The 27766-nt window shown below is 52.5% G+C and overlaps 1 protein-coding gene across 1 annotated transcript in view; it reads left to right on the top strand.

Annotated features, from left to right (window-relative positions):
• PAPLN (papilin, proteoglycan like sulfated glycoprotein) overlaps positions 1 to 27766 on the top strand; it is a 57688-nt gene that overhangs the window by 2839 nt on the left and 27083 nt on the right. The window contains exons 2-12 of the mRNA XM_038765596.1: positions 9025 to 9087; positions 13570 to 13685; positions 16621 to 16681; positions 17650 to 17752; positions 18979 to 19109; positions 19800 to 19923; positions 20058 to 20138; positions 21195 to 21373; positions 21519 to 21642; positions 23447 to 23573; positions 26670 to 26877. Coding sequence (XP_038621524.1) covers positions 9025 to 9087; positions 13570 to 13685; positions 16621 to 16681; positions 17650 to 17752; positions 18979 to 19109; positions 19800 to 19923; positions 20058 to 20138; positions 21195 to 21373; positions 21519 to 21642; positions 23447 to 23573; positions 26670 to 26877 — 1317 coding nt within the window. The remainder of the gene's footprint in view (positions 1 to 9024; positions 9088 to 13569; positions 13686 to 16620; positions 16682 to 17649; positions 17753 to 18978; positions 19110 to 19799; positions 19924 to 20057; positions 20139 to 21194; positions 21374 to 21518; positions 21643 to 23446; positions 23574 to 26669; positions 26878 to 27766) is intronic.

Here is a 27766-nt window from a genome sequence, read left to right as displayed (position 1 = left end):
CTGCCCATAATGGAGTCTTGTTAGTCCTTCAACCACTGGTACTTATGAAGGCCGTATTGTGTGCAGAGCTTTGTGCTGAACACTTAGGCGAACACAGTAAAGTTTGGTGAAATCCCCACCCTCAAGGAGTTTCAATCTAGTCCCGGAAGTTGGAGGTTGGGAGAAGCAACTTGAATGTGAAGATAATAATAATTACGTTGTTTGTTAAGTGTGCCAGGCATTATTCTAAGCGCTGGAGTAGGTACAAGCTAATTGGGTTGGCACGGTCCCTGTCCCTCGTTGGGCTCACAGTTTCAACCCTCATTTTACAACCCTCATTTTTCAATCTTCATTTATGAGGGAACGGAGGCCCAGAGAAGTGAAGCGACTTGCCCAAGGTCACACAGCAGACAAGTGGCAGAAACAGGATTAGAACCCATGACCTCTAGACACCCAGGCCCAGGCGCCCTCCGCTACACCATGCTGCTCCCCGTAGATCCCTACGAGTGCTACATGGGTTGTAATCCTGTTTCCGCCACTTGTTTGCTGTGTGGCCTTGGGCAAGTCGCTTCACTTTTCTGGGCCTCCCTTCCCTCATCTGCAAAATGCAGCGTGGCTCAGTGGAAAGAGCCCGGGCTTTGGAGTCAGAGTTCATGGGTTCCAATCCCGCTCCTCCAATTGTCAGCTGTGTGACTTTGGGCAAGTCACTTCACTGCTCTGGGCCTCAGTTACCTCAACTGTAAAATGGGGATTAAGACTGTGAGCCCCCTGTGGGACAACCTGATCACCTTGTAACCTCCCCAGTGCTTAGAACAGTGCTTTGCACATAGTAAGCGCTTAATAAATGCCATTATTATTATTATTATTGTTATTATTATTATTAAGAGCGAGCCCCCTATGGGACATGGATTGGGTCCAACCTGATTAGCTCGTAACCACCCCAGCGCTTAGTAAGGTGCCTGGCACATAGTAAGCACTTAACAAATACCACAATTATCAATAGCTATTATTACCCACCACTTTTCTGCTGGGTGCCCTTGGGCAAATCACTTCACTTCTCTGTGCCTCAGTTCCCTCATCTGTAACATGGCCATTAAGATCGTGAGTCCCGTGTGGGACAGGGACTGTGTCCAACCAGATTAGCTCCTATCTACCCCAGCGCTTAGAACAGTGCTTGCCACATAGTAAGCACTTAACAAATGCCATCATCATTACTATTATTATTATTATTATTATTATTATCATCCACCCAAGTACATAGTACAGTGCCTGGCACATAGCACTGAACAAATACCATAAAAATAAATACCACTTAGAAAATTAAAAAAGTGATTTGCAAATACACACACATACACACACAGAGGGAAAAAAAAACCCCACACACCCAAAAAATAATACCACACACACACACACACACACACACACAAATACCACACATAAAAAAACCCCACACCCAAAAAATAATACCACACACACAAAAAAAAAACCACACATAAACAAAACCCCACACACAAAAAATACCACACACACACACACAAAAAAATATACCACACATTAACCACCACCCCCCCACACACACACACAAAAAAAACAGCTTTGGGAAGGGTGTGGTCGAAATCAGCATCTGTTATCATTATGCTGCTAATTAGTGAGAAGGGGTTACACCTGTTGTGAGGTGAGGGAGGAGGGTGTAATTCCTAATGATTTTCAGCTGTTTTGTGGGGCCTCCGCCTTGTCCACGTGGAGTCTGGAGAAGTACAGAGTAAAGTCATCCACACTGAAGAGCAGTCGGTTGTATTTTGGGAGCTCTTACTATATGCAGAGCTCTGTACTGAGCGCTCGGGAGGGGACAGTATGTCAGGTCGTTGTGGGCAGGGACTATGTTTATTGTACTGACCTCTCCTAGGTGCTTAGTCTAGCGTTCTGCGCGTGATATAAGCGCTCAATAAATCCAATGGAATGAGTGTACAATGGAATGGGCGTCCAGTCTAGCGGGCCGGGAGTGTAGAAGGTACCACCTTTGAAGGCGAGGAGGTCCTCGGAGTGGGGAGCCAGGCCTGGTCAGACCAGGGCCCTCCCGCAGGGGACTGTCTGCGTTGGAAGGGGTTGGCTGAATTGGACCCTTCCCTGCTGGACGCCACGTGCTGACCGCTGGAGACCTGGTAAGCAACTTGGGGACCCAATCGCTCGTCCGTTCCTTCGATCAATCAATCAGATCGGATTTGTTGAGCACTTACCATGTGCAAAGCACTGTACTAAGCGCTTGGGAGAGTGCAATAGAACTCCCCTTTCTCCTCCTCTTTAATTCCTCTTGTCAACCACAATTCAGCCGCAGTGTTTTTGTCTCGTTTGAGCCGTTTTTATGGTATTTTGGAAGCTCTTGCTATGTGGCAGGGGCTGTATGACAGGCACATTAATACATCGATTAATCAGATTTATTGAGCGCTTACTATGTGCAGAGCATTGTACAACAGAATTAGCAGACACATTCCCAGCCCGTAACGAGCTTACCGTCTAGAGGATAATTTGTTAATGAGGTTGGACATGGTCCCTGCCCCTTATGGGGCTCACAGACTTAATCCCCATCTTGCAGATGAGGGAACTGAGGCCCAGAGAAGTGAAGTGACTTGCTCAAGGCCACACAGTAGACAAGTGGCAGAGCTGGGATTAGATCCCAGGTGTGCCATGCTGCTTCCCACGTTCATGATTTCATTCCCGGCTCTGCCAACTGTCAGCTGGGTGACTTTGGGCAGGTCACTTCACTTCTCTGGGCCTCAGTTCCCTCATCTGTAAAATGGGGATTGACTGTGAACCCCCCGTGGGACAAGCTGATCACCTTGTAACTTCCCCAGCGCTTAGAACAATGCTTAGCACATAGTAAGCACATGTCTCTCGATGTCATCACCTGCTTATTTTACTGCTATAGTATGTTCATTGATAACTGCTGTCTGCGATGTCATCAGCTGCTTATTTTTTGCCATCACATAGTAGTTGTTATCCGCTCTCTGTGACATCATCATCTGCCTATTTTCTTATTGCCATAGCATGTTAATTGTTAACTGCCCTCTGTGATGCCATCACCTACTTATATCATTGGTACTGTGTTATTGCTTCTGCATTTCAACTGTTAACCTCCCCCTGTGCTGTCATTTACCTTGCTGACCTCACCATGAACTATCAGTTCCCTTGCTCCCAACTGCCATTCCCATTCCTCACCTTCCCCTTCCCCTCTCCCACCCAGCTTTTTCCCTCCCTTCCTCCCCCCCCCCCCCCGCCCCCAACAACTGCTCCCCCTTGCTCCCTACTCAGGATCCCTCTGCATCAGGGCCAACTCTCAACTCCTCCCTCCCAGCTCCCTCACTCCCCTCCTCCCCGCCCCCACCCCATCCCAGTTCTCCTTTCCCATCTCCACCCCTCTTCCCACTCTCCCTACCTAGGCCCCCGCCAACTCATCCCAATCCAAACCCTTCCCACCCCTCGCACCCTTCCCCCTCCTTCCCCTCCCTCCACAACAGCTGCCAAGCGTGGCCTCTGGAACCCCCGCTCCATTATAGGTAAGCTCCCTTTCATCCTGGACCTATTCCTTTCCAGCTCTCTACTCCTCCTCGCCCAAACTGAAACCTGGTTGTCTCCGGACGACACGGTCTCTTCTGCTGCTCTCTCCAGTGGAGGCCTCTTCTTCTCCCACTCCCCCAGACTCACTGGAAAAGGAGGAGGTGTCGGTTTCCTTCTCGCCCCCCAATGTCGCTTTCGCACTATCCCTCCTCCCCCTTCCCTTCCTTTGAAGCCCACATTATTCGCCTCTACCACCCCCTCCAGATTCTTGTAGCCGTCATCTACCGCCCCCCCCCGCCCCCAACTTCTTTAATGATTTTGACCCCTTCCTCACCTTCCTTCTCTCCTTTTCCATGCCCACTCTGATCCTCAGAGAGTTCAACATCCACATGGATATCCCTGGTGACTCCCCTGCCGCCCACCTTCTATCTCTCCTTGATGCTGCCAACCTCTTGCTCCACCCCACCTTGCCCACTCACCAACTTGGTCATACCCTCGAACTCATCGTCTCCTACCGCTGCACTATCTCCACCTTCACCAACTCTGAAATCCCTCTCTCTGATCATAACCTTCTCACCTGCCTCCTCACTCACACTCCTGTCCCCTGTAAATCTATATTACTACCTCACAGAGACCTCCTCTCTCTCGACCCCATCCATCTTTCTGAGCACCTCACACCCCACCTTGCCTTCCTTTCCTCTCTACCCAATCTTGATGATCAGATTACTGCTCTCAACTCTACCCTGTCTACTCAGCTCGACTCCCTCGCTCCCCTTTCCCTTTGCCTCTCTCATACCACTAACCCACAGCCCTGGATCACTGCCACTGTCCACCTCCTTCGCTCTTATGCTCGAGCTGCTGAACGCTGCTGGCGAAAGTCTAAACACCGTGCCAACCTCGTTCACTTCAAGTTTACCTTTTCCTGCCTTAACTCTGCCCTCTCCTCTGCCGGACAAAACTATTTTTCCTCCCTTATTGACACCCATGCCCATCATCTCCGTCAGCTCTTCCGTATATTTAACTCCCTTCTCAGGCCCCCGGTTCCTCCCCGTCCTCCTTCCCTCACCCCCAACGATCTGGCCTCCTACTTCATTAATAAAATTAAATCCATCAGGTCTGAGCTCCCCAAAGTCACTCCTCCCCCTTCTCCAACCCTCCGGCTCTCAACCCTCTCCGCTACTCTCCCATCCTTCCCAGCAGTATCCTCAGATGAGATCTCCTCCCTCCTCTCAAGTGCTACTCCGGCCACCTGTGCTTCTGATCCCATTCCCTCTCATCTTATGAAATCTCTCCTCCTCCCCTCCTTAACTTCCATCTTCAACTGCTCACTCTCCACTGATTCCTTCCCCTCTGCCTTCAAACATGCCCATGTCTCTCCCATCCTAAAAAAACCTCTCTTGACCCCACCTCCCCTTCTAGTTATCGCCCCATCTCCCTCCTACCATTCCTTTCCAAACTCCTTGAATGCATCGTCTACACGCGCTGCCTCGAATTCCTCAACGCCAACTCTCTCCTCGACCCCCTCCAATCTGGTTTCCGTCCCCTACATTCCACGGAAACCACCCTCTCAAAGGTCACCAATGATCTCCTGCTTGCCAAATCCAACAGCTCCTACTCTATCCTAATCCTCCTCGACCTCTCAGCTGCCTTTGACACTGTGGACCACCCCCTTCTCCTCAACACGCTATCCAACCTTGGCTTCACAGACTCTGTTCTCTCCTGGTTCTCCTCTTATCTCTCCGGTCGTTCATTCTCAGTCTCTTTTGCGGGCTCCTCCTCCCCCTCCCATCCCCTTACTGTAGGGGTTCCTCAAGGTTCAGTTCTGGGTCCCCTTCTGTTCTCGATCTCCACTCACTCCCTCGGTGAACTGATTCGCTCCCAGGGCTTCAACTATCATCTCTACGCTGATGACACCCAAATCTACATCTCTGCCCCTGCTCTCTCTCCCTCCCTCCAGGCACGCATCTCCTCCTGCCTTCAGGACATCTCCATCTGGATGTCTGCCCGCCATCTAAAACTCAACATGTCCAAGACTGAACTCCTTATCTTCCCTCCCATACCCTGCCCTCTCCCTGATTTTCCCATCACTGTTGACGGCACTACCATCCTTCCCGTCTCACAAGTCCGCAACCTTGGTGTCATCCTCGACTCCGCTCTCTCGTTCACCCCTCACATCCAATCCGTCACCAAAACCTGCCGGTCTCACCTCCGCAACATCGCCAAGATCCACCCTTTCCTCTCCATCCAAACCGCTACTCTGCTCGTTCAATCTCTCATCCTATCCCAACTGGATTACTGCATCAGCCTCCGCTCTGATCTCCCATCCTCCTGTCTCTCCCCACTTCAATCTATACTTCACACTGCTGCCCGGATCATCTTTGTGCAGAAACGCTCTGGGCATGTTACTCCCCTCCTCAAAAATCTCCAGTGGCTACCAATCAACCTACACATCAGGCAAAAACTCCTCACTCTCAGTTTCAAGGCTTTCCATCACCTCATCCCCTCCTACCTCACCTCCCTTCTCTCCTTCTCCAGCCCAGCCCGCACCCTCCACTCCTCTGCCGCTAGCCTCCTCACTGGGCCTCGTTCTCACCTTTGTGGTCCTCTATGATGAACCAATACAGAATTATAAACCACATTGAAAAGGGAGTGGAGAGCTAGTTAATCTATCGATTTGCCATTTGGTTTTGGAAATCTCCATGATATGATGATATTAGGGTGATGAATGAGAGCTTTAGCTTAATCTCAAGCTTGAACTTGACGAGGAAGGGCCCTCTGGGCTGGGTAGAGTTTGGAATTCAGTTTTATTCTCTTGCCGATGATTATGAGGTAGATATAGGAGTTTATTTAATAGGCTGGGAGGCTGAGCAGTGATTTCCTCTCCTGGTTCTCCTCTTATCTCTCCGGTCGTTCATTCTCAGTCTCTTTTGCAGGCTCCTCCTCCCCCTCCCATCCCCTTACTGTGGGGTTTCCCCAAGGTTCAGTGCTTGGTCCCCTTCTGTTCTCGATCTACACGCACTCCCTTGGTGACCTCATTCGCTCCCACGGCTTCAACTATCATCTCTACGCTTACGACACCCAGATCTACATCTCTGCCCCTGCTCTCTCCCCCTCTGTCCAGGCTCGCATCTCCTCCTGCCTTCAGGACATCTCCATCTGGATGTCTGCCCGCCATCTAAAACTCATCATGTCCAAGACTGAACTCCTTGTCTTCCCTCCCAAACCCTGCCCTCTCCCTGACTTTCCCGTCTCTGTTGACGGCACTACCATCCTGCCCGTCTCACAAGCCTGCAACCTTGGTGTCATCCTCGACTCCGCTCTCTCATTCACCCCTCACATCCAAGCCGTCACCAAAACCTGCTGGTCTCAGCTCCGCAACATCGCCAAGCTCCGCCCTTTCCTCTCCATCCATACTGCTACCCTGCTCATTCAAGCTCTCATCCTATCCCGTCTGGACTACTGCATCAGCCTCCTCTCTGATCTCCCATCCTCGTGTCTCTCCCCACTTAAATCCATACTTCATGCTGCTGCCCGGCTTATCTTTGTCCGGAAACGCTCTGGGCATGTTACTCCCCTCCTCAAAAATCTCCAGTGGCTACCAATCAATCTGCGCATCAGGCAGAAACTCCTCACCCTGGGCTTCTAAGGCTGTCCATCACCTCGCCCCCTCCTACCTCACCTCCCTTCTCTCCCTCTCCAGCCCAGCCCGCACCCTCCGCTCCTCTGTCACCGCTAACCTCCTCACCGTGCCTTGTTCTCGCCTGTCCCGCTGTCGACCCCCGGCCCACGTCATCCCCCGGGCCTGGAATGCCCTCCCTCTGCCCATCCGCCAAGCTAGCTCTCTTCCTCCCTTCAAGGCCCTACTGAGAGCTCACCTCCTCCAGGAAGCCTTCCCAGACTGAGCCCCTTCCTTCCTCTCCCCCTCGTCCCCCTCTCCATCCCCCCATCTTACCTCCTTCCCTTCCCCACAGCACCTGTATATATGTATATATGTTTGTACATATTTATTACTCTATTTCACTTGTACATTTCTATTCTATTTATTTTATTTTGTTAGTATTTTTGGTTTTGTCTCCCCCTTTTAGACTGTGAGCCCACTGTTGGGTAGGGACTGTCTCTATATGTTGCCAATTTGTACTTCCCAAGCGCTTAGTCCAGTGCTCTGCACACAGTAAGCGCTCAATAAATACGATGATGATGATGATTGTCTTGGAGGATGAAAAGTTGTTGCAACAACGAGCAGCTGCTTTTCTTCAATGAATCAATAAAGGCATTTATTAAGTGTCTCCTCTGTACAGCGCTCTATGCAAAGTACAGTAGAATTAGTAGGCACCATCCCTGCCCTCAAGGAGCTGACACTCCAGTTGACAGGACAGTGAAATATTAATTGCCTATTAATAGCAATTGTTGCTAAACTGTGAAGCAAGCCCCAAGGGGAGATCGTGGAATATTCCTCTCTAGAGTTTGTGAGCCCACGGTTGGGTAGGGACCGTCTCTGTATGTTGCCAACTTGTACTTCCCAAGCGCTTAGTACAGTGCTCTGCACACAGTAAGCGCTCAATAAATATGATTGAATGAATGAATGAGGACAATACAGCAATAAACAGTCATATTCCCTGCCCACAACGGGCTTACAGTTGGATTTCCAAGGGTCCTGACGGCCCGCACCCCAAGCTGAAGGGGATCGCTGCCTTGGCCGGGGTGTGGATTTTGGTGCTCTCTCTGGGGAGCGGGCGGCCTCTGTATACCAACAGCATGAGAGGCAGTGTGGTCTAGTGGATAAAACACACCAGCCTGGGAGTCAGAAGGACTTGGGTTCTAATCCCGGCTCTGTCGCTTGTCTGCTGGGTGACCTCGGGCAAGTCACCTCACTTCTCTGGGCCTCAGTTACTGCACAATAATAATAATGGAATTTGGTAAGGGCTTACTATGTGCTGAGCACTGGGGTAGATACAAGGTACCACGGAGACCAAGACTAAGCTTCATATGGAACGGGGGCCGTGTCCAACCCGATTTGCTTGTGTCCATCCCAGCGCTTCATACAGTGCCTGGCACATAGTAAGTGCTTAAATCAATCAATCGTATTTATTGAGCGCTTACTGTGTGCAGAGCACTGTACTAAGCGCTTAAAATGTCCTGTGTGACCTTGGGTAAGTCACTTCACTTCTCTGTGCCTCAGTCACCTCATCTGGAAAATGAGGATGAAGACTGCGAGCCCCACTTGGGACGGGGACCGTGTCCAGCCTGGTTAGCTTGTACCAGGCGCTTAGTACAGCGCTTACCCAGAGCTTAGTGCAGTGTTTGGCACATAGTAAGCTCTTACCAAATGCCATCTTCACAATTATTATCGCTGTTATTATTGCTATTATTATCAGAATTCACTCCAGATATGGGGGAAGGTGCAGGGAGGGAGTAGGGGTGGGTAGGATGGGCAAGGGTCTCGGAAGCCAGGAGGTCTTGGGGTAACCCTTCCATTTGCTTTCTTTGCAGGGGAAGATGAGATTCCCGTTCCTAATGGCTGTCCTTACGCTGTCCCTTTTACAAGCGTCCTCGGTAAGTAAGAGATATAATAGTTAACGATTGTGGTATCGGTTAAGCACTTACTGGGTGCCAGGCAATGTACTAAGCGCTGGGGTGGATACAAGCAAATCGGGTTGGGCACGGTCCCTGTCCCACCTGGGGCTCACAGTCCCAATCCCCATCTTGCAGATGAGGTCACTGAGGCCTAAAGAAGCGAAGGGACTTGCCCAGGGTCACACAGCTGGCAAGTGGCAGAGCCGGGATTAGAACCCACGACCTTCTGACACCCAGGTCCGGGCTCTAGCCACTAAGCCACGCTGCTTCTGGGCGGTTTTTCCAGCCAAAGATGCATTCCCAGGACAGCACTAGTGGCCACTGCAGTCAATTAATCCATGGTATTTATTGAGCACTTACTTGTGCAGAGCACTGTACTACTACTACTAATAAATAATAATAATAATAATAATGGCATTTATTAAGCACTTACCATATGCAAAGCACTGTTCTAAGCGCTGGGGAGATTACAAGGTGATCTGGTTGTCCCTCAGGGGGCTCACAGTCTTCATCCCCATTTTACAGATGAGGTAACTGAGGTGCAGAGAAGTGAAGTGACTTGCCCAAAGTCACACAGCTGACAATTGGCGGAGCCGGGATTTGAACCCATAACCTCTGACTCCAAAGCCCAGGCTCTTTCCACTGAGCCACGCTGCTTCCCCCCAATACAATAATGATGGTATTAAGCGCTTAGGAGAGGACAAAATAACGGAATTGGTAGACACTTTTTTTATTATGCTACTTGTTAAGCATTTATGTGCCAGACACTGTACTGAGCACTGGAATAGATAATAATAATAATGATGATGGCATTTATTAAGCGCTTACTATGTGCAAAGCACTGTTCTAAGCGCTGGGGAGGTTACAAGGTGATCAGGTTGTCCCACGGCGGGCTCACAGTCTTAATCCCCATTTTACAGATGAGGTCACTGAGGCACAGAGAAGTTAAGTGACTTGCCCAAGGTCACAGAGCTGACAATTGGTGGAGCCGGGATTTGAACCCATGACCTCCAACTCCAAAGCCCGGGCTCTTTCCACTGAGCCACGCTGCTTCTCATGTTGGACACAGTCCCTGTCCCCCAGTCTTTATCCCCTTTTTTACAGATGAGGGAACTGAGGCCTAGAGAAATGACTTCCCCAAGGTCACAAAGCAGACAAGTGGCAGAGCCAGGATTAGAACCCAGGTCCTTCTGACTCCCAAGCCCGGGCTGTAGGCACTAGGACCTCTCTGCTTCTCCATTCCCTGCCCACAGTGAGCAGGGGAGTCTAGCCAGGGAGAGATGTTACAATAAATGCTACGGATGTGGACGTCAAGTTCTTTGCAACTGAAGGAGATATGCCTTCAGTAAGGTTTTGAATGTGCGGAGCACTGTATTGTATTTATTATACTGTATTGTATAATACTGTATAATGTATACTGTATAATACTGTATAATAATATATAAATACTGTACTGTATTTTATTTTGTTAGTATGTTTGGTTTTGTTCTCTGTCTCCCCCTTTTAGACTGCGAGCCCACTGTTGGGTAGGGACTGTCTCTATATGTTGCCACCTTGTACTTCCCAAGCGCTTAGTACAGTGCTCTGCACACAGTAAGCGCTCAATAAATACGATTGATGATGGTGATGATGATGTACTGAGCACTTGGGAGAGTACAGTGTAATGGACACGTTCTCTTCAGGCCCAGGATTCTCCCCAGAGGTCTGCCTTTGCTCGGATACTGGCCGGATCAACTAGAAAATCCTGGAATAGCTTAGGGCTTGGCCGGACAGTTTTTTTCAATTCTTTTATGATGATGATGATGATGGCATTTATTAAGCACTTACTATGTGCAAAGCACTGGTCTAAGCGCTGAGGGGATACAAGGTGATCAGGTTGTCCCACGTGGGGCTCACAGTCTTCATCCCCGTTTTACAGATGAGGTCACTGAGACACAGAGAAGTTAAGTGGCTTGCCCAAGATCACACGGCTGACAAGTGGCAGAGCTGGGATTTGAACCCATGACCTCTGACTCCCAAGCCCGGGCTCTTTCCACTGAGCCACGCTGCTTCTCTTGTGGTATTCGTGAAGGGCTTATTATGTGTCAAAAACGGTCCTAAGCACTGGGGTAGGTACAAGTTACTTAGGTGGGGCCCAGTCCCTGTCCCGCATGGGGCTTGCAGTCCATGCAGGTGGGAGAACAGGGATTGGACCCTCCCATTTTACAACTGAGGAAACTGAAGTACAGAAAAATGACGGGACTTGCCCAAGGTCACACAGCAAGCAAGGGGCAGAGCCAGAATTAGAACCCAGGTCCTCTGAGTTCCAGTCCCGGACTCTCTCCACTAGGCCATGTTGATTCCTTATTGTTGGTTGCCTTGCCCCTGTCCCAGCCTCAGTGAAAAGAGGGGAGGTGTGTAGTAAGCGCTTAACAAATACCACAAAAAGCTCCCATAAAAAACAAGCCTCATATGCCATTCCTGAGAGGAGACTCTAATATAAATTTTCAATTACTTCCCCTGTGAAGTTTTTGTTCACAGATCTTTTCACGCTTTCTTTCTTCTCCCACCCTACTGCCAACAAACAGTCTCCTCACTGAGGTAGAAGTTCCTGAACCAAGAATTTGGAGTATTAGTTGGGTGTTTCTGGCTTTAAAACACAGTATTAAATGTTAATGTTGAATGTCAAAGCACAGTGGGCGAGCAACACCGTAAAGGTGTGAGGTGTCTATTTGGAAGTCTTGAAGGCAAAGGGTGTACCCAACATAGCGTCGCGACTCGGCCTAAACTGAACTCAGTCAATCAGTCGCATTTTTTGAGTGTTCACCGTGTGCAGGGCACTGTGCTGATCGATTGGGAGAGGACGACACAACAATGTAACCGACACATTCCCTGCCCACAGTGAGCTTACAGTCTAGCTACAGTCTACAGACATCAATAGAAATAAATTATGGAAATGTAAATAAGTGCTGGGGGGCTGGACGACGCAGAAGGGAGTGGGAGAAGAGGAAAGGGGGGTTTAGTCAGGGAAGGCCTCGGAGGAGATGGGCCTTTGGTAAGGCTTAGAAGTGGAGGAATGGTATTTGTCTGTCGGATACGAGGAGAGAGGGCGTTCTGGCCTAAGACGGGACGTGGGCGAGAGGTCGGTGGTCTGATAGTGAGTGCTCTGCACACAGTAAGCGCTCAATAAATACGATTGATGATGATAGATGAGAATGAGGTTCAGTGAGAAGGTTGGCATTAGAGGAGAGAAGTGCGGGCTGCGTTGGAGTAGGAGAGGGGTTAGGTGAGGTAGAAGGGGGCGAGGGGATGGAGGGCCTTAAAGCCGACGGTTAAGGGTTTCTGTGTGATGGTGGGTGGTGGGCAACCACTGGAGGGTCTTGAGGAGTGGGGAAATGTGGCCTGAACGTTTTTGTAGAAAAAGGATCCGGGCAGCAGAGTGAAGTATGGACTGGAGCGGGGAAAGACAGGAGGCAGGGAGGCCAGCCAGGAGGCCGATACGGTAACCCAGGTGGTGACTGGATTAACGTGGTAGCAGTTTGGATGGGGAGGAAAGGGATTTGAACAATGGTGTGAAGGCTGAACCGAGGGGATTTAGTGATGGATTGATTATGTGCGTTGAATGAGAAAGAGGAGTCTAGGTAACGCCATGGTTACGGGCTTGTGAGACAGGAAGGGTGCTGTCTAGAGTGATGGGAAAGTCAGGGGAATAATAATAATGGCATTTGCTAAGTGCTTACTAAGTGCTGGGATGGATACTTGGTTGGCTACAGTCCCTCTCCCACGTGGGACTCACGGTCTCAATCCCCATTTTACAGATAAGGGCGCCGAGGCCCAGAGAAGTGAAGGGACTTGCCCAAGGTCACCCAGCTGTAATTAGAACCCAGGACCTTCTGATTCCCAGGACCGGGCTCCGTCTTCCAGGCCATGCTGCTAAAGGACGTAGTTTGGGAGACTAGAAGACGACCCAGAATTGAACCTTGGGGGAATTGGCAGGGGAGGAGCCGTGACAGAGACTCAGAGTGAGTGGCCAGAGAGATAGGAGGAGAACCAGGAGAGGACAGAGTCAGCGAAGCCGAGGATGGATAATATTTCCAGGAGAAGGGTTATGGTCGACAGAGCGGAAGGCAGCCGAGAGGTGGAGGAGGATCAGGATGGAGTCGCAGCCATTGGATTCGGTGAGGAGGAGATCGTCGGTGACCTTCGAGAAGGCAGTTTCTGTGGAGCAAAGGGGACGGAAGCCAGATCGGAGGGGGTCGAGAGAAGTAGGGCTCTAACCAGGTCTGCCACTTGTCTGCTGTAACCGTGGGCAAGTCACTTCACTAGGCCTCAGTGACCACATCTGTAAAATGGGGCTTGAGGTTGCGAGCCCCACGTGGGACAGGGGCCGGGTCCAACCCGATTTGCTTGCAGTGCCTGGCACGTAGTAATCGCTCAACACATTCGGTAACAATACTCACGATAATGATCATTTCCCAGCAGGCTTCCAAGGTGAGGCGTCAGGAGGACGTCTGGGGCAGCTGGGGCGAGTGGAGCGGGTGTAGTCGGACGTGTGGCGGGGGCGTGAGCTTCCGGGAGCGGCCCTGCCACTTGCTGAGGTACGTGGGACTTGGAATTTGGGGGGCCGAGGGGCAGGTGGTGCTTATGCGTTCCTCTGGGATGTTTACCAAGGCACCTCAAAAAGACCCGGGTTCTAATCCCCATCCCATCGCTTGCCCGCTGTGTGACCTCGGGCAGGTCTCTGGGCCTCAGTTTCCTCAACTGTAGCATGGGGATTCAACACCTGTCCTCCTTCCTACAGCCCCTTGTAGGACGGGGATTGTATCTGACCTAATTAACTCGTATCTGCCCCAGCGCTTAGAACGGTGCTCAATCAATCAATCAATCAATCGTATTTATTGAGCGCTTACTGTGTGCAGAGCAGTGGGAAGTACAAGATGGCAACATCTAGAGACGGTCCCTACCCAACAGTGGGCTCACAGTCTAAAAGGGGGAGACAGAGAACAAAACCGAACATACTAACAAAATAAAATAAATAGAATAGATATGTGCAAGTAAAATAAATAAATAAATAGAGTGATAAATTACTCGCGGACGGCGCCGCCGCAAGGGACCCACAGAGACAAAGACAGAGAGACACACACACACTCCTCTAAGGGTCGATGGACAGGTGAGTGAGTGAGACGGCAGCGGGGGGAAACACCCATATTCACACCCCCGTGCACGCAGAAATGGCAGAGCCAGCATTAATAGTAATAATAATAATAATGATGATGGCATTTATTAAGCGCTTACTATGTGCGAAGCACTGTTCTAAGCGCTGGGGAGGATACAAGGTGATCAGGTTGTCCCACCGGGGGCTTACAGTCACATACTAAGCACCAAACAAATACCATAGTAATAAGAATAATGGGCACAATAAAATAAAATAATGTACATCATTTGCATACCCCACTACTAATAATGATTAGGGTGCCTTATTTTAATTTCTTGGTTTGGGGTTGACTTTTTCTTTCTTCCCCACTACTGTAGACTCCCCATGGGCAGGGACTGTGTTCCTTTGTTTTACGTTTGATGATGATGGCATTTGTTAAGCGCTTACTATGTGCAAAGCACTGTTCTAAGCGCTGGGGAAGATACAGCGTGGCTCAATGGAAAGAGCATGGGCTTTGGAGTCAGAGGTCATGGGTTCGAATCTCCGCTCCACTACAGTGCATTGTACCACTGGGCACTCAATAAATACCTCTACTCTAAGTAGTAGTAGTAAAAACATTGGCTGAGCTCCCTCTCTGTGCAGTGCACTAGATCACCTTGTAACCTCCCAGCGCTTAGAACAGTGCTTTGCACATAGTAAGCGCTTAATAAATGCCATTATTATTATTATTATTATTAGCCCCCGGGAAAGCACGGAACAGAAAAGTTACATATTCCCTGCCCACAGAGAGCTTTACTCTGGAGCAGGAGAAAAACTGAGAAGATATTTTCAAGTAGAGGGGTCAAAATAGATAAATGAGTGCACAGGTAAGCATAAGTGGTGACAAAGGGTACACATAAATTCAAAAGTCCTAGAGGTAGAAGTTTAGGTGTGGTTCAGGGGGCTGGGAAGCAACATAGAGTCCAGGCCTGGGCATCAGGTGGACCTGGGTTCTAATTCTGGCTCCGCCACTTGTCTGCTGTGTGACCCTGGGCAAGTCCCTCACTTCTCTGGGCCTCAGTTCCCTCATCTGTACAATGGGGATGAAGACTGAGCCCCACGTGGGACAGGGACTGCGTCCAGATTGATTAGCTTGGATCTACCTCAATGCTCGGAACGGTGCCTGGCTCATAGCAGGCGCTTAACAAATATCCTAGTCCTGTCAGTAGAGGTGGGGATTTTGAAGGTGGGCAGTGCCGGGGTCTGTCGGATGTAAGGCACTAAACTGGGAGAACAGCGGGAGCGAGAGGGCTTGTCCATATCTATTCTATTTATTTTATTTTGTTAGTATGTTTGGTTTTGTTCTCTGTCTCCCCCTTTTAGACTGTGAGCCCACTGTTGGGTAGGGACTGTCTCTATATGTTGCCAACTTGTACTTCCCAAGCGCTTAGTACAGTGCTCTGCACACAGTAAGCGCTCAATAAATACGATAGATGATGATGAGAGGGCGGAGGCGGAGGTTCGGCTAAAAGATTGGTTATTCATTCATTTGATCGTATTTACTGAGTGCTCACTGTGCGCCGAGGGCTTGGGAGACTACAGTAACAAGCAGACACGGTACCGGTTATGGCTACCTGAGGGCCCGGGAGGTTGCACGTCCACGAGTGCGCTGGTGGGAGGAATCATCAATCAGGGAAGGCCTCCCGGAGGAGCTGGAATTCTCCTGTTCCACCTGTCGTCCTAGAGACTCCCGTCACCTACCCAGTGGTGTCCCCGACAATCAGCGGACACTCCTCCCCTCGACCCCCCACTTTGGGGGGGTCAGCTCAGACCTTCCCCAACCCTAAGACTTGGGACACACCCGGCAAACGTATCTGAAGGCATCAGAGACCCCTCCAGTGGGGCGTGCGGACCAGATGGGGTAGCAATCAGTCAACTGATCATCTTTATTGAGCGCTGTGTGTAGAGCACTGTACTAAACACTTGGGAGAGGACAGTACAAACGAGTCAGGAGACACATTCCCTGCCCAAAACGAGCGTACAGCCTAGCGGGGGAGGCGGACGTTGATATAAATAAATAAATGACAGATACGGGCAGAAGTGGTGTGAGGCTGTGGGGCGGCGGGGGCTGAGTAGAGGGAGCAAATCAGGGTGACACGGAAGGGAGTGGGACAAGGGGAAAGGAGGGCTTAGTCCGGGAAGGCCTCTCGGAGGAGGTGGGCCTCCGATAAGGCTCTGAAGCGGAGGAGAGTGATCACCTGTCGGACACGAAGGAGGGAGGGCGTTCCAGGCCGGATGTCGGATGCTAGTGAGGGGTCGTCGGGGAGATAGACGAGGTGGTTATGGAGTTAATGGGAGAGAGTTAATATCTTCTCTCCGTCTCTCTGGCTCTCTCTCAGGACAGATGGCGGCTCGAGCTGTGTGGGACCCACCCGGGATCACCGCTCGTGCAATGTTGAGGTGAAGTCCGTCAGTCGATTGTATTTCCGTGTGCTGAGCACTGTACGAAGCGCTTGGGACAGGACAATAAAACAATAAACGGGCACTTTCCCCGCCCACGACGAGCTGACAGTCTCGGGGGTGGAGATGGACATTAAACCAGATGAATAAATGACAGATGGGACGTAAGTGCTCGGAGTTCCGGCTCCTGCCTCCCCTGGCAGCCCCCGGGCCTTTGTGCGACCCTACCCACGTGACTGTGAGCCCACTGCTGGGTAAGGACTGTCTCTATATGTTGCCAACTTGTACTTCCCAAGCGCTTAGTACAGTGCTCTGCACACAGTAAGCGCTCAATAAATACGATTGATGATGATGATGATGATGACCCCCCGGCACAAGGAGCCCGGCGTTCTGGCCTGGTCAGCCCTGGCTTCGCGGCCGCCCCTCTCAGCCCTCGCTGGACCACTGGAGTCGCCAGGGCAAGGCCGGGGGCGAGGCACGGGGCCCCGTGGGATTCGGGGAGTTTGGCCCTCCCGCCTCCCCTGACAGGCAACCGGAGATGGAGAGTGTCTCCGTGTGTTCGCTTGTATTTATTGAGCGCTTACTGTGTGCACAGCACTGTACTGAGCACATGGGAGAGGACAACCTAATAAAGACACTGTCCCTACCCGCAATGAGGTTACAGTCTAGAAGAGGGGGGGGACTGGGGCCCAGGCCCGGGAGTAAGCGGAGGGCAGCAGGGGAACCCCAGTGTCTCAAATCCCAGGTCTGCTTCCCAGTCCAGATTCTCTGGGCCGGGGGGCCTCTGAGCTCTCCGAGAAGCCCTCCATCCCCTTCCCCTCCCAGGACTCACATCCCTGTTCTCTCCCTCTCTCTTTCCCCATCTCTCCCTGTCTCTCTCCCCATCTCTCCCATCTCTCTCTCCCCCCATTTCTCTTTCCTTCATCTTTCTCTCCCTCCCTCCCCACCCCTGTGGGTCTCCACCGCAGAGCTGCCCTATGGGCTCTCGGGACTTCCGGGCAGAGCAGTGCTCCCAGTTTGATGGCAAGGAATTCCAGGGGAAGATGTATCAGTGGCTTCCTTATTACGGAGGTAAGGGATCGGGGGGCGAGGGCGGAGCTGGCGGAAGACAGGGCCGGGGGGTGCGGAGCGTGTGCCCAGGGCTCCTGGTTTGCCTGGAGCGGTCCGGGATCCCGTCGTGCCCCGTGGGGGAGAGAAGAGGGAGGAGGAAGAGGAGGCTCCGCAGGGCCGGTGTCTACCTGCCCGGGGCCTGGGAGGGGCCCGGTGTGTCCCTCCTGGGCAGGACACCGTGGACTCTCCTGGCGAGCAGGGGGGCGAAATGGTTAGGGACAGGCTACAGCCACTCCCCGGATAATCAATCAATCAATCAATCGTATTTATTGAGCGCTTACTGTGTGCAGAGCACTGGACTAAGCGCTTGGGAAGTCCAAGTTGGCAACATATAGAGGCAGTCCCTACCCAACAGTGGGCTCACAGTCTAGAAGGGGTAGGCCGGAGTCATCCCGGCGGACAGTTGTCTCGGGCACACCCCTCACGGGTGTTGGCACAAGATTTTTTGGACCAAGGTCCTGGAAAGCAGCCTCTGGCCCCCTAGAAAGCCCGGGCCTGGGAGCCTGAAGGCCCTGGGTTCTAATCCCAACTCTGCTACTTGTCTGCTGTGTGGCCTTGGGCAAGTCACTCCACTTCTCTGGGCCTCAGTTACCTCATAATAATAATAATGATTATGGTACTCATTAAACGCTTATTATGTACCAAGCACAGTTCTAAGCACTGGGGTAGATACAAGTCGATACATAGTGGCTAGAGCGTGGGCCTGGGAATCAGAAGGTCATGGGTTCTAATCCCAGCTCTGCTGTGTGACCGTGGGCAAGTCACTTCAATTCCCTGGGCCTCAGTTCCCTCATCTGTCAAATGGGGATTGAGACTGTGAGTCCCATGTGGGACAGGGACTGTGTCCCACCCAATTTGCTTGTACCCACCCCAGCGCTTCGTACAATGCCTGGCACATTGTGAGCACTTAACAAATAGCATAATTCTTAATTATTATTATTACAAGTTACAGTGGGGATGAAGACTGTGAGCCCCATGCGGGACAGGGGCTGCGTCCAACCTGATTTCCTCGTGTCCACCCCAGCGATTAGTAGGCACACAGTAAGCGCTTAACGAATGCCACAATTATTATTATTAGTACCCCCTAACACCTTCAAGGTTGCCGCCAGCCCTGGGGAAGGGCAAGTGTGTTCGTGGCGGGGTAGGGGGGCGCGGGGGTCTCAGCTTCACCCCTCTGCCCTCCCCAGCTCCCAACAAGTGTGAACTCAACTGCATCCCCAAGGGAGAGAACTTCTACTACAAGCACAAGGAGGCCGTGATCGATGGCACCCCCTGCCAGCCTGGCACTCGAGACATCTGCGTCCAGGGCACCTGCCAGGTGGGCAGGAGGGGCCGGGGTCACGTTAAGCCGGAGGTGACGGGAGGACATCCAAGCAGAGCTGTCCTGAAGGCAGGAGGAGATGCGAGACTGCAGAGAGGGAGAGAGGGATCAGGGCTGGAGATGGAGATTTGGGAATCATCTGCCAAGAGGGGGTAGTAAATGAGTTCTCCAAGGGAGTGGGGGTAGCTGGAGAATAGAAGGGGGACCAGAGCTGAACCTTGAGGGTCCCCCACCGTTAGAGGGTGGGAGGCAGAGGAGGAGCCCACAAAAGAGGGAACTGAGGCCGGAGAACGTTTCCAGGAGAAGGGGGTGGGCCACAGTGTCCAAGACAGCCGAGAGGTGGAGGAGGATCAGGATGGAGTAGAAGGAGCTCGTCGGTGACCTTTGAGCAGGCGGCTTCCGTGAAGGGGACGGAAGCCGGATTGGAGGGGGTGATCGAAGAGAGAATTAGAGAGGAGTGTGAGGCGTGGACAACTCGCTCCAGGCGTTTGGAGAGGAAGGGTAGGAGGGAGATGGGGCGATAACTGGAGGGAGCCGTGGGGTCCAGGAAGGGTCTTTTGAAGATGTGGGCATGTGGGAAAGAAGCCGTTAGAGAGGGAACAGTTGAAGATGTCAATTAGAGAGGGAAGGAGAGTTTTGATGGGGTCCATCCCCTCTCCCCTCCGCCAACTCCCCGGGCCCGGCCAGGCCGTGGGCTGCGACCACCTGCTGGGCTCGTCCAAGGAGGAGGACAAGTGTCTGCAGTGCGGAGGGCACGGACAGGCCTGCTACCGTGTCTGGGGCACATTCAGCGTCCCCCACCTCACCCCAGGTAGGAAGGCTGACCGCCCCCGGAGCAGGGGTTGGCCCACAGTACGCACGGAATTATCATTAGCGGTCGGTCTTCTGTCCACATTCCTTCAACCCATCAGCCGGTGGTATTTACTGAGCGCTTACCCCCGGCAGGCTACAACCAGATCGTCGTCATTCCCGCCGGGGCCACCAGCATCGAGATCGCGGAGGCCTCGGCCAGCAGGAACTTCCTGGGTAAGAGCCATCACCCCGAGGGGTCTGGGGCCGCTCCTGGGCCCGCTCGGCCTGGCCCGCTCTAGACCGTAAGCTCGTGGACCGGGAGTGGGTCTATTTGATACTGTCCTCTTCCAAGCGCTTAGTACCGTGCTCTGCACACGGTGAACTCGCGATAAATACGATTGAATGAACGGTTGCCCCCTGGACTGGGCTGGTCAGCAAGTCAATTGTATTTATTGAGCGCCGACCGTGTGCAGAGCCCTGGACTAAGCGCTTGGGAGAGGACAACAGAACAGAGTTGGTAGACACGGTCCCTGCCCACAGTGAGCTTTCAGTCAGTCAATGGTATTTATGGAGCGCTTACCCTGTGCGGAGCACTGTATTAAGCCCGTGGGAGAGTGCGCTATGACAGAGTTGGTAACCACATTCCCTGCTCACAAGCTTTCATCATCATCATCAATCGTATTTATTGAGCGCTTACTGTGTGCAGAGCACTGGACTAAGCGCTTGGGAAGTACAAATTGGCAACATATAGAGACGGCCCCTACCCGACAGTGGGCTCACCGTCTAAAAGGGGGAGACAAAACCGAACGTACTAACAAAATAAATAGAATAGATATGTACAAGTAAAATAAATGGAGTAATAAATATGTACAAACATATGTACATATATACAGGTGCTGTGGGGAAGGGAAGGAGGTAAGATGGGGGGATGGAGAGGGGGGCGAGGGGGAGAGGAGGGAGGGGGCTCAGTCTGGGAAGGCCTCCTGGAGGAGGTGAGCTCTCAGTAGGGCCTTTCAGCCGGTCAGTCCATGGTACTTACTGAGTGCTGACTGTGTGCAGAGCACTGGCCGAGGCACTGGGGAGAGGACAATACAAGAAGCCGACACATTCTCGGCCCGCTACGAGCTGGCGGCTTCGGCGCCGGCCTCGGTCATCATCAATCGTATTTATTGAGCGCCTACCGTGTGCAGAGCACTGTACTAAGCGCTTGGGAAGGACAAATCGGCAACATATAAAGATGGTCCTTACCCATCTGTCTCCCGGCCCCCTGACCGCGTCCCCTCTCCTCAGCGGTGAAGAACGCGAGGGAGCGGTACTACGTCAACGGCCACTGGACCATCGAGCCGGGCGGCGGGGGGGCCCTGGCCGTGGCGGACACCCTGCTGCACTACGAGCGGGGGGCCGAGGGCGACGCCGCCCCGGAGCGGCTCTGGGCCCGCGGACCCACCTCCGAGCCCCTGGTCGTCGAGGTGAGGCGGCGGGTGCGGGCGGCCTACGGGCGAGGAGGCGCGGCGGGCCGGGCCCCGGCGGGGCAGGGCGGCCTTGGAGCGAGGCTCCGGGGCCCGGGCCCGGCTCTGGGCCGCCGCCACGGTCTCTCCCGCCGTCCTCGGGCAGCTCATCTCTCAGGAAGCCAACCCCGGGGTGCGCTACCAGTTCTACGTCCCCCTGGGCGGGCCCCGGCCCGGGCCCGGCTGGAGTCACGGCTCCTGGAGTCGCTGCAGTGTCTCCTGCGGAGGAGGTGAGGGACGCCGGGGTCCCCGGGCCATGGCGGAGGGGGTCGGTGCCGGGGACGGGCATGCCACACCAGCTCAAGGGTCCATGGGGACGGTGGGGGGGCGGTGGGCTTAGCCATACCCATGATGTCCTAAGTGCTTCATCAATCCATCCAAATATATATATATATATATGCTATATACTATATGCTATATAGTATAGCATATAGCATATAGTATAGCATATAGCTATATATATATATATATGCTATATACTACTACTATATAGAGAAGCAGCGTGGCTCAGTAGGAAAGAGCCCGGGCTTCGGGGTCAGAGGTCAGGGGTTCAAATCCCGGCCCCACCGACTGTCAGCTGTGGGACTCTGGGCAAGTCACTTCACTTCTCTGGGCCTCAGTGACCTCATCCGTAAGATGGGGATTAAGGCTGTGAGCCCCACGAGGGACAGCCTGATCACCTTGTAACCTTCCCAGTGCTTAGAACTGTGCTTTGCATGTAGTAAGTGCTTAATTAGTGCCATTATAATTATTATTATATAGTATATAGTATATGTACTACACTATATGCTATATTATATATACTATGTATAGCATATAGTATATGTACTGCACTATATACTATATTATATATACTATATATAGCCTAGTAGATAGCACACGGGCTGGGAGAAGGTCCTGGGTTCCAATCCCAGCTCTGCCACTTGTCTGCCGTGTGACCTCCGGCAAGTCGCTTTACTTCCCTGGGCCTCAGTTCCCTCGTCCGTAAAATGGGGATGGAGTCAGTGAGCCCCACATGGGTCCAACGTGATTTGCTTGTATCTTCCCCCCCCGCGCTTAGTATGGTGCCTGGCACAGAGTGAGCGCTTAACCAATACCATTGTGATTGTTATTATCCGGTACCATCATTATTAGTAGTACACAGTAGGTGGCTAATGAAGAGCGTCGACGGAAGGATGGTTGGATTCACTCATTCACTCACTCAATCGCATTTATTGAGCGCTTACTGGGTGCAGAGCACTGTACTAAGCGCTTGGGAAGTACAAATCGGCAACATATAAAGATGGTCCCTACCCAACGATGGGCTAACGGTCTAGAAGGGGGAGACGACAGACAACAAAACAATACAGGTGCATGGTACATTGAATTCATTATTCTCATACGCCATAATAAAAAAAGGCCTTATACATGGAGAAAATAATCAGGTTGGACACAGTCCCTATCCCACATGGGGCTCACAGTCTTTATCCCCATCTTTCAGATGAAGTAACTGAGGCCCAGAAAATAATAATAGTAGTATTTGTTAAAGGCATACTATGTACCGAACACTGTTCTAAGCACTGAGGTGGACTTGAGTTACTCAGGTTGGACAGTCTCTGTCCCACGTGGGGCTCACGGCATGAATCCCCACTTTCCAGATGAGGGCACTGAGGCCCAGAGAAGTGCAATGACTTGCCCAAGGTCACTCAGCAGACAAGGAGCGGGGCCAGGCTCCTTCTCCCCTCCCCCTCTCCGCCCATCACCCCGCACGGGCTCCCTGTTGACGGTGCAGCGTGGCTCCGTGGCGAGAGCCCGGGCTTAGGAGCCAGAGGTCGTGGGTTCGAATCCCGGCTCTGCCACCTGTCAGCTGCGTGACCTCGGGCAAGGCACTTCTCTGTGCCTCGGTTCCTTCATCTGTAAAATGGGAATTAAGACTGGGAGCCCCATGTGGGTTGGATGGATGGGGGCAAGGTCTAGGCAGAGAGAGGTGGTGCGGGCGGTTGGGCACCCACCACCGCCCTCGCCCTCTCCGGCTTCCTCTCCCTCCTTCCTCAGGACACCAGACGCGCTCGGTTTTCTGCACCAGCGACGGCACGGCTTCCCCGGACCACCTGTGCCACGCCAGCCCCCGGCCGGCCAACAGCCGCCCCTGCGCCCTCCACCCCTGCCCCTGGACCAGGCGGTCAGTCAGTCCGTCCTATTTACTGAGCGCTCGGACAACGCGACAGAAATACTACGCGCCCACGGCGAGCTTACGGGCCCCCCCAGGCAGCGTGGCCTAGAGCCCGGGAGTCGGGAGGACCTGGGTTCTCATCCTGGCCCTGCCGCTCGTCCGCTGTGAGAGCTTGGGCGAGTCGCTTCACTTCTCCCGGCCTCAGTTCCCTTCTCTGGAAAACGGGGCTGTGAGCCCATTCATTCGTTCAATCGTATTTACTGATCTTTTAGACTGTGAGCCCACTGTTGGGTAGGGACTGTCTCTATATGTTGCCAATTTGTACTTCCCAAGCGCTCAGTCCAGTGCTCTGCACGTAGTAAGCGCTCAATAAATACGATTGATGATGATGATGATGACTGAGCGCTTACTGTGTGCAGAGCACTGTACTGAGCGCTTGGGAAGTACAAGTCGGCAACGTATAGAGGCGGTCCCTACCCGACAACGGGTTCACAGCCCACGTGGGACAGGGACCGTGTCCGCCTTGATTAACTTGTTTCTACCCCCACTGCCTCAATGTGGTGCTTGGCACATACTAAACGCTTCGCAAATGCCACAAGAAATTAGTACAGTGCCCGGCACGTATTTAGCGCTCAGCAAAGACCGTTAAAAAATGAGTAAAGCGTCTGGCATGTAGGTAGCACTCAAATGCCATTAAAAAGTTGGTACAGTGCCTGGCTCCTAGCACGTAACAATCATCATTAAAAAATTAATCGAGCGCCTGGCACAGTTAGCCCTTGATACCATCAAAAATTAGTCATAATAATAGTAATGGTGGCATCTGTTAAGCGCTTACTGTGTGCCAGGCACTGTACTGAGCGCCGGAGCGGATACGAGCAGATGGGGTTGGTCACGGTCCCTGTCCCATGTGGGGCTCACAATCTCAATCCCCATTTGGCAGATGAGGGAACTGAGGCCCAGAGAAGCGAGCTGACTTTCCCAAGGTCACACGGCAGACAAGGAATAATAATAATAATAATGATGGCATTCATTGAGCGCTTACTATGTGCAAAGCACTGTTCTAAGCGCTGGGGAATTTACAAGGTGATCAGGTTGTCCCACGTGGGGCTCGCGGTCTTAATCCCCATTTTACAGAGGAGGTAACTGAGGCCCAGAGAAGTGAAGTGACTTGCCCAAAGTCATACAGCTGACAAGTGGCAGAGCCGGGATTCGTACCCATGACCTCTGGCTTCAAAGCCCGGGCTCTTTCCGCTGAGCCACTCTGCTTCCCAACTTCCCAAGCGCTTAGTACAGTGACCGGCTCATAGTTAGCGCTCAAGAAACGCCATTAAAAATTGGGTTCAGTGCCTGGCGCATATTAACAGATACCGTAAAAAAAAATGAGTAGAATGCCTGGCACCTAGTCCTTAAGAAAAACCATTAAAAATCAGTAGAGTGCCAGACATAATTTGCGCTTAACACGTACCATTAAAAAATCAGTACGGTCCCCGGCACATAGCTAGCGCTTTACAAATGACCTTAAAAAATGAGTCGAGTGCCAGGCACGTAATTTGCCATTAATACCATTAAAAAATCACTGAAAAATGAGTAGAGTTGCCTGGCATATAGCAAATACTATTGAAGTGGGGGATGATGAATAACCCAGTTAGACGGTCCCTGCCTCACAATCTAAGCCACGTGTTTTGTTGTCTGTCTCCCCCTTCTAGACTGAGCCCATTGTTGGGTAGGGACCGTCTCTATATGTTCCCAAGCGCTTAGTACAGTGCTCTGCAAACAGTAAGCGCTCAATAAATATGATTGAATGAATGAAGTCACTTCTCTGAGCCTCAGTGTCCTCATCTGTAAAACGGGGATTAAGACCGTGAGCCCCACTTGGGACAACCTGATCACCCCCAGCGCTTAGAACAGTGCTCTGCACATAGTAAGCGCTTAACAAATGCCATCATAATTATTATTATTATTATGATGATGATGATGGTGACCGAGGTAGGGTCTGCCAGGACTCGGGTACCCCCCAAGGTGGGTGGGGGTCGACCCGTCCCGCCCCGGCTGCCCCCGGGAGGGCCCTGAACCCGCCCCTCCCAGCCCTCCTGAGAAGCAGTGTGGCCTAATGGGTAGATCTAGTGGCCGTTGGATAGGGACCGTCTCTATTTGTTGCCAACTTGTACTTCCCAAGCGCTTAGTACAGTGCTCTGCACAAAGTAAGCGCTCCATAAATATGATTGAACGAATTGAATGAATGATCCCGGACCTGGGGTTCTCATCCCGGCTCCGCCCCCTTTGCCGGGTGACCTTGGGTGAGTCCCTTCCCTCATCCCTCATCTTCTCCCCCTTCTAGACTGCGAGCCCACTGTTGGGTAGGGACCGTCTCTGTATGTTGCCAACTTGTACTTCCCAAGCGCTTGGTCCAGTGCTCTGCACACAGTAAGCGCTCAATAAATATGAGTGATGATGATGATGATGATCTGGAAAAGGGGGATGAAGACGGTGAGCCCCATGGGGGCCGGGGACTGGGCCCACTGTGAATTGGCTTGGATCTCCCCCTTTTAGACTGTGAGCCCACTGTTGGGTAGGGACCGTCTCTCTGTGTTGCCAACTTGGACTTCCCAAGCGCTTAGTCCAGTGCTCTGCACATAGTAAGCGCTCAAAAATACGATTGATGATGATGATCTGGAAAAGGGGGATGAAGACGGTGAGCCCCATGGGGGCCGGGGACTGGGCCCTTCGTGAATTGGCTTGGATCTCCCCCTTTTAAGACTGCGAGCCCACTGTTGGGTAGGGACCGTCTCTATATGTTGCCGACTTGGCCTTCCCAAGCACTTAGTCCAGTGCTCTGCACCTAGTAAGCGCTCAATAAGTACGATTGATGATGATGATATGTTGCCAACTTGGACTTCCCAAGCGCTTAGTCCAGTGCTCTGCACACAGTAAGCGCTCAATAAATACGATTGATGATGATATGTTGCCAACTTGTACTTCCCAAGCGCTTAGTCCAGTGCTCTGCACACAGTAAGCGCTCGATAAATACGATTGATTGATCTCGGAGAGGTCTTCGCTCATAGTGAGCGCCCGGCCAATCCCTGACCGATTCTCCTGACCCCGCAGGTGGCAGGTGGGCCCCTGGGGTCCCTGCTCGGCCCCGTGCGGAGGAGGCACGCAGGCTCGCTCCGTCCACTGCGCCGCGCTGGACGGGGAGGGGGGCCGAGAAGCCACCGAGGAAGCGGAGTGCGAGGCCCTGGGTGGCCGGCCCCCGGCCGCTCGGGCCTGTAACCTGAGGCCCTGTTCCTTCTGGACCGCCGGACCCTGGGGCCAGGTGAGGGGAAGCGCCGCGCGGCCAGCCCGGGATGGTTCGCATCCCGGCGCCGGTCACCTTGGACCAGTCGCTGCTCTGGGCCCCAGTTGCCTCCTCTGTCCTTAGAACAGTGCTTTGCACATAGTAAGCGCTTAACTTCCATCTTCAACCGCTCACTCTCCACTGGTTCCTTCCCCTCTGCCTTCAAACATGCCCATGTCTCTCCCATCCTAAAAACACCCTCTCTTGACCCCACCTCACCTTCTAGTTATCGTCCCATATCCCTCCTACCATTCCTTTCCAAACTCCTTGAACGAGTTGTCTACACGCGCTGCCTAGAATTCCTCAACAACAACTCTCTCCTCGACCCCCTCCAGTCTGGCTTCCATCCCCTTCATTCCACGGAAACTGCCCTCTCAAAGGTCACCAATGACCTCCTGCTTGCCAAATCCAACGGCTCATACTCTGTCCTAATCCTCCTCGACCTCTCACTGCCTTTGACACTGTGGACCACCCCCTTCTCCTCAACGCGCTATCTGACCTTGGCTTCACAGACTCCGTCCTCTCCTGGTTCTCCTCTTATCTCTCCGGTCGTTCTTTCTCAGTCTCTTTTGCAGGCTCCTCCTCCCCCGTCCCATCCCCTTACTGTGGGGGTTCCCCAAGGTTCAGTGCTTGGTCCCCTTCTGTTCTCAATCTACACGCACTCCCTTGGTGACCTCATTCGCTCCCACGGCTTCAACTATCATCTCTACGCTGATGACACCCAGATCTACATCTCTGCCCCTGCTCTCTCCCCCTCCCTCCGGGCTCGCATCTCCTCCTGCCTTCAGGACATCTCCATCTGGATGTCCGCCCGCCACCTAAAGCTCAACATGTCGAAGACTGAGCTCCTTGTCTTCCCTCCCAAACC

This window comes from Tachyglossus aculeatus, chromosome 23, assembly GCF_015852505.1.
Source record: "Tachyglossus aculeatus isolate mTacAcu1 chromosome 23, mTacAcu1.pri, whole genome shotgun sequence".
NCBI lineage: Eukaryota > Metazoa > Chordata > Mammalia > Monotremata > Tachyglossidae > Tachyglossus > Tachyglossus aculeatus.
Note: the sequence above shows the minus strand (reverse complement) of the source record. Positions and strands in the feature narration are given on the sequence as shown.